At 38.0% G+C, this 13734-nt stretch overlaps 1 protein-coding gene across 15 annotated transcripts in view; it reads left to right on the top strand.

Moving 5' to 3' along the window:
• UMAD1 (UBAP1-MVB12-associated (UMA) domain containing 1) overlaps positions 1 to 13734 on the top strand; it is a 311931-nt gene that overhangs the window by 153637 nt on the left and 144560 nt on the right. For all 15 annotated transcript variants that reach the window (XM_074035453.1, XM_074035454.1, XM_015447705.3 and 12 more), the window contains one exon: positions 6735 to 6808. In XM_074035453.1, coding sequence (XP_073891554.1) covers positions 6735 to 6808 — 74 coding nt within the window. The remainder of the gene's footprint in view (positions 1 to 6734; positions 6809 to 13734) is intronic.

The following is a 13734-nucleotide window of genomic DNA, read 5'->3' as shown; positions in this document are numbered from 1 at the left end:
AAGGCGTCATCTGCTTAACAAGAACCTTGGCTTCCGCAATGCCCTTTTTCTTGACTCAAGCATTTGCTTCTAGTCTTTAGACAAAGCTGAACTCCTTCAACCAACTGCCAATCCGAAAATCTTTGAATCCAACTATGACTTGTAAGAACCCCCTACTTTGAGATGTCCCAACTTTTTAGGCTGAACCAATGTATGCCTTACATGTATTGATTTATGTCTTTGCCTGTAATTTCTTTCTCTCTAAAATAGATAAAACCAAACTGTAACCTGACCACCTCAGGCACACTTTCTCAGGGCCTCCTGAGACTGTTTCCTGGGTCACGGACACACATATTGGATCCGAATAAACCTCTCCAAATATTTTACAGAGCTTGGCTTTTTTGTCAGCTAGTTCCACTCAGTTACAAAATATGCTGAGCTGGCCAGGCTTTTCCCCGAGTGGGAGGATGTTTCTGTGGAGGATCAGAGCAGACAGCAACATGCTGCCTGTGTTCCTTGATTCTTAAGAGAGGGAAGAAGAAGTTACTGGAAAGGAATCCTGGTCCTGGGGAGGGTTCTTAGATCTCCTGCAAGAAAGAATCTGGGGTGAGTCCACAGAGTGAAGAAAGAAACTTTATTAAGCAAGTAAAGGAATAAAGGAATGGCTGCCCCATAGGCAGAGCCGCAGCAAGGGCTGCTGGTTGGCTATTTTTATGGTTGTTTCTTGATTATATGCTAAACAAGGATGGGTTATTCATGAGTTTTTAAGAAAGGGGCAGGGATTTCCCAAAACTGAGAGTTTCTCTTCCTTTTAGGCCTTATAGGGTAACTTCTGGATGTTGCCATGGCATTTGTAAACTGTCATGATGCTGGTGGGAGTATTGTTCAGCATGCCAATACATTATAATTAGCATATAATGAACATTGAGGATGACCAGAGGCCATTTTCATCACCATTTTGGTTTTAGCTGCCTTCTTTACTGCATCCTCATTTATCAGCAGGGTGTTTGTGATGTCTATCTTGTGACCTCATATCCCATCCTGTGACTAAGAATGTCTAACCTCCTGGGGATGTGGCCCAGCAGGTCTAAGCCTCATTTTATCCAGATCCTATTCAAGATAGAATCACTGGTTCAAAGGCCTCTGACAAGGGGACAGAACCACTTGTGGCCAAGTCAAATGCAGCAACCAGTGGACAGAAGAGTGGAGAGGTCTGGGGTGAATGTTAATGGAATTTCCTCCATGTTTAAGGAAGCATAAGGGAAGTGACCTCACAGGGTTAACAGGAATTCTGAACAGAAATATATAGATATAATTAAGCATTCTTCAGGCTGTACTTTGACCCATTTCTTTCTTTTTTTTTTTTTTTTTTTTTTGAGATGGAGTTTCCCTCTTGTTGTCCCAGACTGGAGTGTAATGGCATGATCTCGGCTCACCACAACCTCTGCCTCCCAGGTTCAAGTGATTCTTCTGCCTCAGCCCCCCAGTAGCTGGGATTATAGGCATGTGCTACCACACCCGGCTAAATTTGCATTTTTATTAGAGACAGACTTTCTCCATGTTGGTCAGGCTGATTTCAAACTCCCGACCTCAGGTAATCTGCCTCCCTCAGTCTCCCAAAGTGTTGGGATTACAGGCGTGAGCCACCATGCCCGGCCAACCCATTTCTTTGTAACCAAAATTTATGTAACACCAGATACTGACCATTTGTATCCCCATTGTTCCTATAGATAGGATTCTGGTTTTCGTTCAAGATAGTATCCCTGACACTAGAATCATAAGCTCTTGTTGAAGAATTACTTAAGCAGATCCTGGATTCTAGTGGAACAACTAACACCAACCAGTTTAAAGACCCCCACAGAGGAACCAAATCAACAAGAGAATACCATTTCTTCATCTCCCTGCCCCATGATTTCACCCTGTAATTTTCAACCAATCAGTGGTCTCCACACTTTGGCCCACTCCAAAACCCCCACACTCCTCTGGGGGACACATTTGAGGTTTCTTCATGTCTCCTCATTCGGTTGTCTTAAGATTGAAGTTCTTTTACTGCTGTAGCCCAGTGTCTCAGTGTATTAGTCTGTTTATGTTGCTATAAAGGAATACCTGAGAATGGTAATTTATAAAGAAAAGAGATTTATTTTGCCTCAGGGTTCTGCAGGCTCTACAGGAAGCATGATGCTGGCAACTGCTTCTGGTCAGGGCCCCAGGAAGCTTACAATCATGGCAGAAGGTGAAGGGAAACCAGTGTGTCACATGGCAAGAGTGGAAGCAAGAGAGATGCCAAACTCTTAAACAACCAACTCTCATATGGACTGAGAATTCATTACCACAGGGAAGGCACTTCATGAGGGATCTGTGCCCATGGCCCAAACACCTCCCAGCAGGCCCACCTGCAACATTGGAGATTACATTTCAACATGAGGTTTGGAGGAGACACACATCCAAATCATACCACTCAGTGTACTGACTTACCACATGCATGGGCAATGAACCTATTACGGTTACGTAAGGAGTGGGAACCAAGTATCTGCCCCATCACCCACCTGCCATCAGCCGCTTCAGACAAGCCTCCTCTGGGTGACATGCCTCTTAAGTAGGCATTTGGTTCCTTTCCCATCACTGGAAATTTCTGTCCTTTCCAATTTCCTTTATGCATATGCTCACTCTTCAGCATAATTTCTCGCCTCAATCATCTTCACCCAGTAGAATGGGAGCATGATGATATTCTAATGACCATTCCTTTCTCACCTCCTTATATAGCTAAAACATCATCCAACTTTTTTTTTTTTTTCTTGAGACGGGGTCTCGCTCTGTTGCACAGGCTGGAGTGCGGTGATGTGAACTTGGCTCACTGCAACCTCTGCCTTCCAGGTTCAAGCAAATCTCCTGCTTCAGCCTCCCCAGTATCTAGGGTTACAGGCACGCGCCACCACACCCAGCTAATTTTTGTATTTTTGTTAGAGATGGTTTCACCATGTTGGCCAGGCTGGTCTTGAACTCCAGACCTCAAGTGATCTACCTGCCTCAGCCTCCGAAAGTGCTGGGATTATAGGCGTGAGCCACTGCACCTAGCCATCATTCAACTTTTTATCCCAGAAAAGGTGGAAGGCATATATTTCTCTAAAACAGACTGGAAAACTACAGGCTGCCACTTGTTTTGGTAAACAAAATTTTATTGGAACACAGCCACACTCACTAGTTTACATATTTTCTATGTCTGCTTGTGACTACAATGGTAGAGTTGTGAAGTTGTGACAGAGACTTATGGCCTGCAAAGACCAAAATGTTTACTATCTGACGCTTTACAAAATTTGCGAACCCCTCATCTAAAATATAGATGAATTTCATGTCAGTCCTTTAAGTTCTGAAAGAGCTTCATTAGTATGTATATGTAGCCTTTATCATTTAAAGGCTCTAATAAAAACTACATTTGAAACAAAATTGCATGGCTGCACTATAGGGACAACTTTTGCGTCTTGTAAAATTGTTTCTAGCCTTAAAAACTTCTTGAAAACTATGAAGGGAATTGTGTGTTTGCTTTGAAGGACCAGAAGGAAGAATAAAGTCTTACACCAGTCAAAAGTATTTGATGTCACCATTGAAAAGGGAAGAAAACAGATAATCTATGGGGCATATGGAAGCAAAAAGGAGAAATGAAAGCTGTCTGCAGGACAAGAAGGCACAAGATCCTGCCTTCAGCGCTCCCTATCAGAGCCCTTGGCTCCTCTCTTCACACCCTGTTCCCTAACTCACAGTCTAGTTTCCTCCCACCTTGGCCCTCATGCATTGGAACTGTTCACCAGACCACAGAATCCCCAGAGATGTCAAGAGACTGGGTTCTGCTCCCACTGTGACTTCTTTCTATGTGGGAAACCTTGGGCAGGTCACTGAGTGCCTCTGCCACTTAGGTTTCACTCTTTTGTAAATTGGGGGTGGGCAGAGTTATCTTACTGTGCCTGCCCAACAGTAATCAAATGTGATGTTTTTTAAAAGCCTATGTGAAAAGTAAGGTATTATGAAGTTGTCAGTGTTTTTGTTTTTGTTAAAATGTCTGAGTTGCAAATGAAATTTTTTTATCCAATATATAAATCAGAGTTAACTGATATTTGAAAACTTAAGTACCTTATTTCATATTTCTCATATCCATTTTTGCTTATTTTTTAATAGTATTTAACTTTTATATGGATTAGAGAAAATATAGAAAATAACTGAATTTTTACCATAATAAAATAATTCTTTAATGGGTGGAAAAAATTTCAAAAATTATATTTCATTGTGATCCATTCTTTTCTGTTTGTTGTTTGTTCAGCTTTCATTTTTATGCCTTTGTTTACAGAGAAACAATCTTACAGATGGCAATTTCCTTGTAAGCAGTTATTGTCCTATCTGAGACATCGCCAGACATGGCATTTCAGTAAATAGTGATTCAGCAATTGCTTCCAGGCAGATGTGTTGTGTGAAGTTAAGAACACTGGCTGATAACCTTTCGGGGTTTTTCAAGCTGTAGGGAGAAAGTTTTGTGTAGATACACACCTTGAAATCAGGAAATGGCAAAGGAAGCACAGACTTTGTGCTGGATGATTTTAACCAAATATACTGTTTGTGTGACTATGGATGAACAGTAATCTTTTTAAAAGATAAATAATATTTCTTCGAGTAAAGGACCTTTTGTAGTGAGTTATACGTATTTTCTTAGAAACATCATGCATGTGCATTGTTAAACACAACTTTGACCTTGTTGTACAGACATGTGTATTACTTTGGCCACTCAGGTTCCTGTGGTCTCATGCCTATGACTAAGCAAACCAAACTCCTCATACGTTGGTTTCTCCCATGTAAATTGGAGGTTCTCTTATCCCTCACTTTCAGAGATGGGGGATTTCTTTTGCTTCACAAATATGTTTTTACAAACATGTATGCTCAAATATAGTTTTTATTATGTATCATAAAGTCTTATCTTCTCACTGTTTTTTCCTGAGATGGAGTTTCGCTGTCATTGCCCAGGTTGGAGTGCAATGGCGCGATCTCGGCTCACTGCAACCTCCGCCTCCTGGGTTCAAGCGATTCTCCTGCCTCAGCCTCCTGAGTAGCTGGGATTACAGGCATGCGCCACCATGCCCAGCTAATTTTGTATTTTTTGTAGAGACGGGATTTCACCATGTTGGTCAGGCTGGTCTCGATCTCCTGACCTCAAGTGATCCACCCACCTTGGCCTCCCAAAGTGGTGGGATTACAGACGTGAGCCACCACGCCTGGCCTTGTCACAGTTTTACCATGAACTACAAAGAGAAGTTCACTAATTTATTCAACTAATATTTATTGAACACCTATTGTGTGCTGGGCCCTGCCCAACAGTAATAATGTTGCACAAAACAGAGAACAAAGTAATAGGGTGGAATATGCATTGTAAACATTTTGCGGGTTAATTTATCTTAAATAAATAAGCTACCAATTTTGTTCTTGTTTCATGATTTTATAATTTAACAGGCTTATATATTTTTTATTACTTTAATGACACTTTTTAAAAATTTGCAGTAGGTTTTGGGGGAACAGATGGTGTTTGGTTACAGGAAAAAGTTCTTTAGTGGTGATTTCTGAGATTTTGGTGCACCCATCACCCGAGCAGTGTACACTGTACCCAAAGTGTAGTCTTTTATCCGTCACCCCCCAACCAACCCTTTCCCCTGAGTCCCCAAAGTCCAATGTATCATTCTTATCAACAGGCTTATATTTAATCCTTTACAATTTTCATGAGACTCTTCCTTGACTATAGCCATTAGTAAACTAAACTTTTGTGTTGCATATGGAGAAGTTAAGCTTAGACAAGATTTTCATACTTTATCTCCAGTCAAGACTCATGACTTTTCCTTACATTAACAAATTTCTAACCATTAGTGTCAGCTAAGCCATCATCCATTTCTTTGGTAATCTTCTCTGCTGTGGACATTCCTAAGATGGCCCAATTTTATAGAAAAAGCAATTTACAAATTGCTAAATTAGCGTCTGATTATTTTTCAAAGAAGTAGGCTAATAGGTAGTCTCTGTCTATCTTGTGTTAATCACAAACCATTAGTGATAATTAATAAATTAAAATGGGCCAGTTATTAAATTCTGCTTATACTTACCCAAGTGTGTTTGTGTCTATCCTATGTCCTTCAAGCCAGCCTACTCATCAACTTCATTTAGTAATGTAACCCAGCCAGGCACTAGCCTTAGGAATCAAAGTATTAAGTGAAGGCTAGTTTATACATTTGTTCATTATTCTTTCCTGCTGAAAGGATTATCTGTCATCTGGTTAATTATTACATATAAACATACACATCTACTTCAAGGCAAATCCACAGACACACAAATGCTTACAAAGAGTAAGCCTTATGAAAAACTAACTTGGAGGACAGTTATCCACATCATAAAGACTTTTTATTTCAACATAATTTGCCTTAAGTCATAAGCTTTCCAAGGTTATTTGAAATATGACTTTATTTATAAAATATGAATTTATTTGATTTTTCCAGAGTAAATCTATATAAAACAGGATACATTTAGGTTGTGTGTATATGTATTTATTAATGATATATGAGACTTGTTTGTAAGTACTGTTCTTAAAAAGTTTACTTTGAAACAAGGGAAATAGTGGTTTCTTCCATGATGTGAAACATGTAATAACAAAAGATACTTCAAACAAAGAGCAGGTAGTTTGGCCTCAGTAATATGGTCAAGTTTTAAAAATCTATACGTATTTTACTTCATAGGCGATACAACAAATGAGCAAAGAATGGCAGCAAGAGGAAAAACTTCGGACGTAGAAGCCAGCCAACCTTCGGAGGTAAGTGAAATAGGGTAAGTCCTTTTCGGTGAAACTGAAGGAGTCACTATGATTACATATGCCTCTGAGGATAAATAGTAACTTCTGCTCTTGCTATGCCATAGGTGTCTGAATACAGGGAAACAAGTGGTCTGCTGAAAGTCAGTGGATAGCAGTACAGGGAGTGCCTTCCCAAGTGCTAAACTTTTTAAGTGCTGGAAATGAAAACTTTCTGTTAAAAACAAAACAAAACAGAAATCAAGTCCTTAAGTTAAAACATTTAAACTATTTTTAATTGAGTGATTATTTACTAATACATTTCAATAAATAGGCAGTACATAAACTTGTAGAGAAAGGCTTAAAAATAATCCATTCAGCCGGGCGCAGTGGCTCACACCTGTAATCCCAGCACTTTGGGAGGCCGAGGCGGGCAGGTCAAGAGATTGAGACCATCCTGGCCAACATGGTGAAACCCCGTCTCTACTAAAAATACAAAAATTAGCTGGGCATGGTGGCACATGCCTGTAGTCCCAGCTACTCAAAAGACTAAGGTGGGAGAATTGCTTGAGCCCAGGAATTCAAGGCTGCCAGCCTGGGCAGCAGAAACATGTAGTGAGTGCTGACCATAAGTAGCATCTCTGATAGGAAATAAAAGTTGATATGTTTGGGATTTGGGTAATAACTACCAGGATGGTTCAAAAATCATCCATGATTACTTGAGTTTAGTTGCTTATTGTCTTCTTTTATATGGACTGCTACAGCAAAATACCATAAATTGGATACCTTATGAACAACAGAAATTTATTTCTTTAGTTCTGGAGGCTGGAAAGGCCAAGGTCAAGGTGCTGGCAGATTTGTGTCTGGTGAGGGCCCGTTTTTTTTGGTTTGCACTCTGACTGTGTCCTCACGTGATAAAGGGAGCACTCTAGTTTCTTCAGCCCCTTATAAGGGCACTAATCCCATTAATGTGGGCTCTCCCCTCCCACCCCCTAATACAGTTGCCTTGGGGATTAGGTTTCAACATATGAATTTTGGAGGGACACAAAGCATTCAGACCATAGCACTTAGTTGTGTGATTCATTGGAAATGTCTGCAGAACTTGACTATTTTTCAAAGTTGATTCATTGATAGAAGGAATTCCAAGACTAATTCTTAAGAAAAGACGCTTTTAAGGTTACAATCCACAGAGCTTTGAAACAAATTCATTATTGTGCTACTTTCTAGTCTCTCTATTAATATAGTCAATTGTTAATCATTAAGGCTGGATGTATATACTCATGCAGTAACAGATACTTCAAAAGTGTCTTCTATTCAAGTAACGGCTGAGCAAAGAGAGGACAGTGTTTGCTATCAGAGAGCTCACTAATGTAGGAAAGAAGAAAAGTGGAGTGGGAGACTATAAATGAGACCTCAGGGTTAAATCGCAATGCAAGAGGAAAATAATAAAATACTTTTAGAGACTATATATGTTTTGCCACAGAAAAGCCAGATAGTAATTTACCTTGACAGTAAGCATCTAACATGGGATTTGTTATTCCTCCCCTTTAAAATACAAAAATGAGGCCGGGCACGGTGGCTTACACCTGTAATCCCAACACTTTGGGAGGCTGAGGCAGCCAGATCATGAGGTCAGGAGATTGAGACCATTCTGGCTAACATGGTGAAATCCTGTCTCTACTAAAAATACAAAAAATTAACCGGGTGTGGTGGCCTGTGCCTAGAGTCCCAGCTACTTGGGAGGCTGATGCACGAGAATTGCTTGAACCCGGGAGGCGGGGGTTGCAGTGAGCTGAGATCGCACCACTGCACTCCAGCCTGGGCGACAGAGCCAGACTTCATCTCAAAAAAACAAAACAAAACAAAACAAAAAGTGAAAACACTGCTGAACACTCTCTACCCTTCATACACTTGCTTGATATAGTAAAAATGAGTCTTATCCAGCCTCCTAGATTTAAATTCTGTGTAGAAGTTGATGACTCCTAGAACATGTCTCTACCTAGACCTCTCCCCTGAGTTCTAGACTCTATACCCAGCTGCCTGTGTAACATTTCACTTACACATTTCTACACAGTTTAGCCTTTCCTTAACCATGGAAGAACTATTGATACCTGGCCCCACCACCCTGAAGCCTCTCTGTGCCCAAGTTTTAATCATCCCTGTTTCATATCACCACCCTCTATCTGTATAGTGATTTAGAACCAAACCCCCTTAGGTACCCTTGGCTCCTCTCTTTCCCTCACACTGCACATCCAGTCTATCAGCACGTCCTGCCATCTTGCCCTCTATATACGGAATGTGACTGCTTCTCAACGTCATCACTGTTAGAACAGTCTAAGCCACCCCTTTTACCAGGCCCCCATTCTGTCTCCTTCAGCCCATTCTCCACATAGCAGACAGAAATATGTCAGATCACATCCTCCTTGGCTTAAAAGCTCTGACTATCTACTGTAACTAGAATAAATGCTAAGCTCCTTGCAGTGGGCCACAAGGAACTCCATACTCTCTCTAATCTCATTTTTCTCCCCATTCCCATCCCCATCCACCAGCCGCCTGCGCCTGCCGTTCTGTCTCTAGATGATGTTAAGACCTTTCCTATCTCAGGCTTTGTATTTGCTAGTCTTTTTTTTTAACCAGAGCTTCACTTGGCTTCCTCCTTATCATTCAAGTGTCACTTTTCATGACTACCTCAGCTAATGTGTCCCTCCCCCCAGTTACTGTCACATAACTCTGTCTTATTTTCTTCATCACACTTATCACTATCTCGGATTATTCATTTGCTATCTGCTTCTCCTGACTAGAATGAAAACAGACATTGTATGTCTAGAATAGTGTCTGGTACACAAAAGTTACCCAATAAATACTTGCTAACTGATCATTTAGATTTTATTTAATGTCTTTGTCCATCTGCCAGGTTAAAGGCCTAAATGTCATTTTGGCTCCTTATTCTCACCCCCTCATTAAATCTATAACCAAGTCCTAATGTTTCTGCCTACCAAATACCTTCCAAATGCAGTTTCTCCTACACCAACTAGGTCCTCATCTGTTCACTAGACTATTATTAGATGAGCAGTTTCTTCCCCAAATATCTTTCTAAAAAAGAACAGTGGGTTTTTTATTTACTTCCGTGCTCCCTCCTAAAATCCCTTGAAACCTGCACAATGAAGCTTAAACCTTGAACCCTGTTCTAATGTCACTTCCTTTGTGAACCGTTTTCTCTGCTCCCCCAGCCAGAGACAACCCCAATGTCCTCTTAATGCTTATATTGTTTTTTATGAGTTCACTATAGTGCAGGTTTTTGAAAGGCAGGGGCTATAGCTTAATTAGCTTTATGACCTCAGCAACTATCACACTGTTAGACATATGTGATGTAACATAAATGCCCTGTCAATGATTTCTGGATAGATAAATCAAAAATAAATAATCCACTTATATTTATTAAATTCTGTTTTCTACTTTACATGATAAACACACAGTTATATCTTTTCTCACACACAAAAATTTTTTCTTGCATTCCTTTGGAGTTACCCATTAAAAAATCTGTTAATTTACATTATTTTTGGCACTCTTAGTACATTAGCAGGGAAAAGTTTAATACCTTCAGTTAGTTTTAAATACATATATATACATCTGATTAAGAAATCAAACTATTGTGCTAACTGGAAAGATTCTAATTATTTTAATTTTTAATGACTATATAAGCAATGTTGAAATACTCTCTATAATGAGAACATAATTAGTAAATTAGCATGGATTCCATAAAGCTTAAAAATAACATTTGTAGTTGCCAAACTATAACTCGCTTTTCTAAGAACCCTTTGGAGAAGGTGGCTTTTAGTATACCAAAAGAAGTTTCTTTTGGCAAGTTCAGATAAACATATAGATTGCCTCTTAGTTTCAAGGAATTGTGTTAGACATGGGGGTAGGGAGGATACAAAGATATGTAAGACTCAGTGACTCTGACTTATTGATGCAGGAATTCTCAATCTGTTCATGGAAAATTTAACAAATCACTATACTGTAAAGTGAAATAAAATAAGTTCCTTCTGCTTCATAACTACAAAGGTAGCTATGAGATTTTGATGGAAGAAGGATATTGTCCGGGGGAGTCAAAAAAGGCATCATGCATTAGATGAGCTTTGAACTATGAATAATTTTGTCTATTTATATGATTAATTTTTTATGATTAAGAAGTTCCTGGGAAATGAAATTCTTCATTAAGAACATTTTAGAAATACAGAAGCAAATCCTAATGTGAAATTGCTTTACACACATGAATCTCAATAACTGGTAATAAGGGGTTAAAAAATGAATGTAGCCTGGCCTATGCTACACTGTAATTTTAATGACAGTTAAAATATTTGTTAAGTGTCTGTGATATTTTTCATTACACTTCATAGCCCAAGTATATTTTAAAACTGTGTTCTCTATTCAAGTACATCTCTCAACATTATGGGAATTCTAACACTTAGATGGAATAGAATTTAAAAAATAAGATCTGGTTTGGGCATCAAATAGGTTAGTTTTTACAGAGTTAGATTATGGGATATTTTAGCACATTTACACAAATGATTGTCTATGGAAAACAGTGTATTTGTAATAAGTAATTTTAGGGACTTTGCAGTTCATGAAAGTGATGATAATACAGCATTCACTCCAGAAGAATCCTAAGTTTTCAGTACTTCCTGAAATACTGTTTGTCTCTTCTTCACTCTCCCTCTCTAGGTAGTTTGGGATTTCTCTCAATAATAAATTAATTAATACTGCATCTACATCATATTTTCCTATGTATCATCCTAAGATATTATCATCTGAAATAGGGTAACTTTAGGAGACATATCACTAAACTAATCATCAAAATGTGATTTTTACTAAGTTTTGCATTACTCTGTGTTTCAAGAGTCATTTGTAACTTTTAACAAAATTCACCATGTTTTTGGTATGGAGAGAGTGAACGTGTATAAATCTATGTTTGGGCTTATTAAAATTAATATCATTCGACTCTGATATTCGAGGGAAGAGTTACGATTCGAACTAATTATCCAATTAAAGGATTAGCCACATCCTTTTCGTTCTTCTTTTTTCCTTCTTGCCCTTCTGGGTAAATTTTGATAGTGAGTTGTAATAATGTTGCATCTACTTGTACTGTGTTCTACTAGTCTTGGAGCCCGTAACTTACAGCTCAGGGAGATAAACCTGTAGGGCCCAGTTTTGAGTTTTTGCCATTATGACTCATCTCTTAAGAGAATAAACATTGCATTTAAGCAAGTAGTCATTCTTTTTAAATTTATAGTCTTGGAAAGTGTTTTATATTGTGAAAACTGGAACCATATTAGCTAATAATTTACCAGCGGACCTGTTCTTTTTGGCTTTTAGGTGTATTTTGGGAGTTGAGAATGTGTTAGTTTTAGTTTTTAATATAACTATGTCTAATTTTGGTGACTGAATTTTAATCTAGTTTTAGCTGATATTTTTAGGTTGTTTATTTTAAGTGTTGGTTGAACTTAAATTTCTTATATTCGTAACTGCAGTTTTTTAAAAATTTGAACTTATTTTTGATCTCAAAGACTGAGGAATATTTTTATTTACTTATTTTTATTTACTTAGTGGCTTAAAGATAATAAAATACAAAAACAAGCCAATAAAATGCTCCCCACAAAACCATAATTCCATTTGTGTATTTGTCTTGAGTGATAATGAATTCACATATGCATATGGAGACACATATAAAATAATAACTAACAGATGGTAGAGCTGCAAAGTAGGATTTATAAAGATTATTATCAGCTGGTGGTACTGAGATGCTCCTGTGGTTATACTGACAGAAGACACTAAAATTATTTATATTAAGAAACTGGCACTAACATCTCCCCCCAACTTCTGTTAGCCAAAGTAACTTATTGCATATTTAATATAAATTTCTTAATGAAGAGATAAAACAATCTTATGGCCAATTTGTACTAGCAAATTTAATAGAGTCGCGAAAATAGTAATTAAGGTAGTAGCAATAACAATAAAAACTGTTTTGCTAAAATTGTTAGGGGCATGATATTTCTAGTAGGTAAAGGAAGGATTTAAGGGACTTTGTTTATTCAGGTAATTTCAAACGCACTTCTCAATTTAGTACACCGTGGTCACTTTGGAATATATTGTACAGTTGTAAACAAAAGCTTGAGTTCTTTTGAGCTAGGTATGGAAGCTGCATTGTATATGAAGCTGCATTATAGAATTCATGGTTCAGTAATTTAGAGAAAAGTTGATTCTTTTGTTCAATCCTTTTTAAAACTTTTATTTTTAATGGACAAGTGATAATTGCATATATTTATGGGGTACAGTGTGATGTTTTGATACATGCTTACAAGGTGAAATGATTAAATCAGGCTAATTAACAAATCTATCACGTTACATGCTTATCTTTTTTTGTGGTAAAGACATTTAAAATCTCTTTTAGCAATTTTGAGTATACAGTGTATTATTATTTATTAAAGTTACCATTCTGTGCATTAGATTACTAAAGCTTATTCTTCCTGTCTTACTGAAACTTTGTCCCCTTTGATCAACATCTTCCCTTTCCCTACCCACTCCTTTCCCTCAGCCTAAAATTTGATTTTCTGAAAAAGGTATGAGATTCACATTTTAATAAAATGTGTTCACTTTTCTTCTGATATGTTTTCATATATCCATTATATCTTTCATAGAAGCTATAGGAGCCTTCAGATTCTGTAGGGACCCGTTTCCTTGTTGCTTTTATTTCAGATAGTTATTGAAATGAATGAAAATATCCTTGAGCTTTGTGAATCCCATGTGATACAGACTTTGGTTACTACTCCTTAAAGAATGGAATAAGATTACTGTATTAAAAACTGGGTTTTGTGTAGAAAGGAATTGGGGGCTCAAAGTGTAGAAAAAAGGAGACTGGAGGGGGAGATTTTCAAGAACAATTTCAAATA

This window comes from Macaca fascicularis, chromosome 3, assembly GCF_037993035.2.
Source record: "Macaca fascicularis isolate 582-1 chromosome 3, T2T-MFA8v1.1".
NCBI lineage: Eukaryota > Metazoa > Chordata > Mammalia > Primates > Cercopithecidae > Macaca > Macaca fascicularis.
The sequence above is the reverse complement of the archived record's forward strand: the minus strand, read 5'-3'. Positions and strand labels throughout refer to the sequence as shown.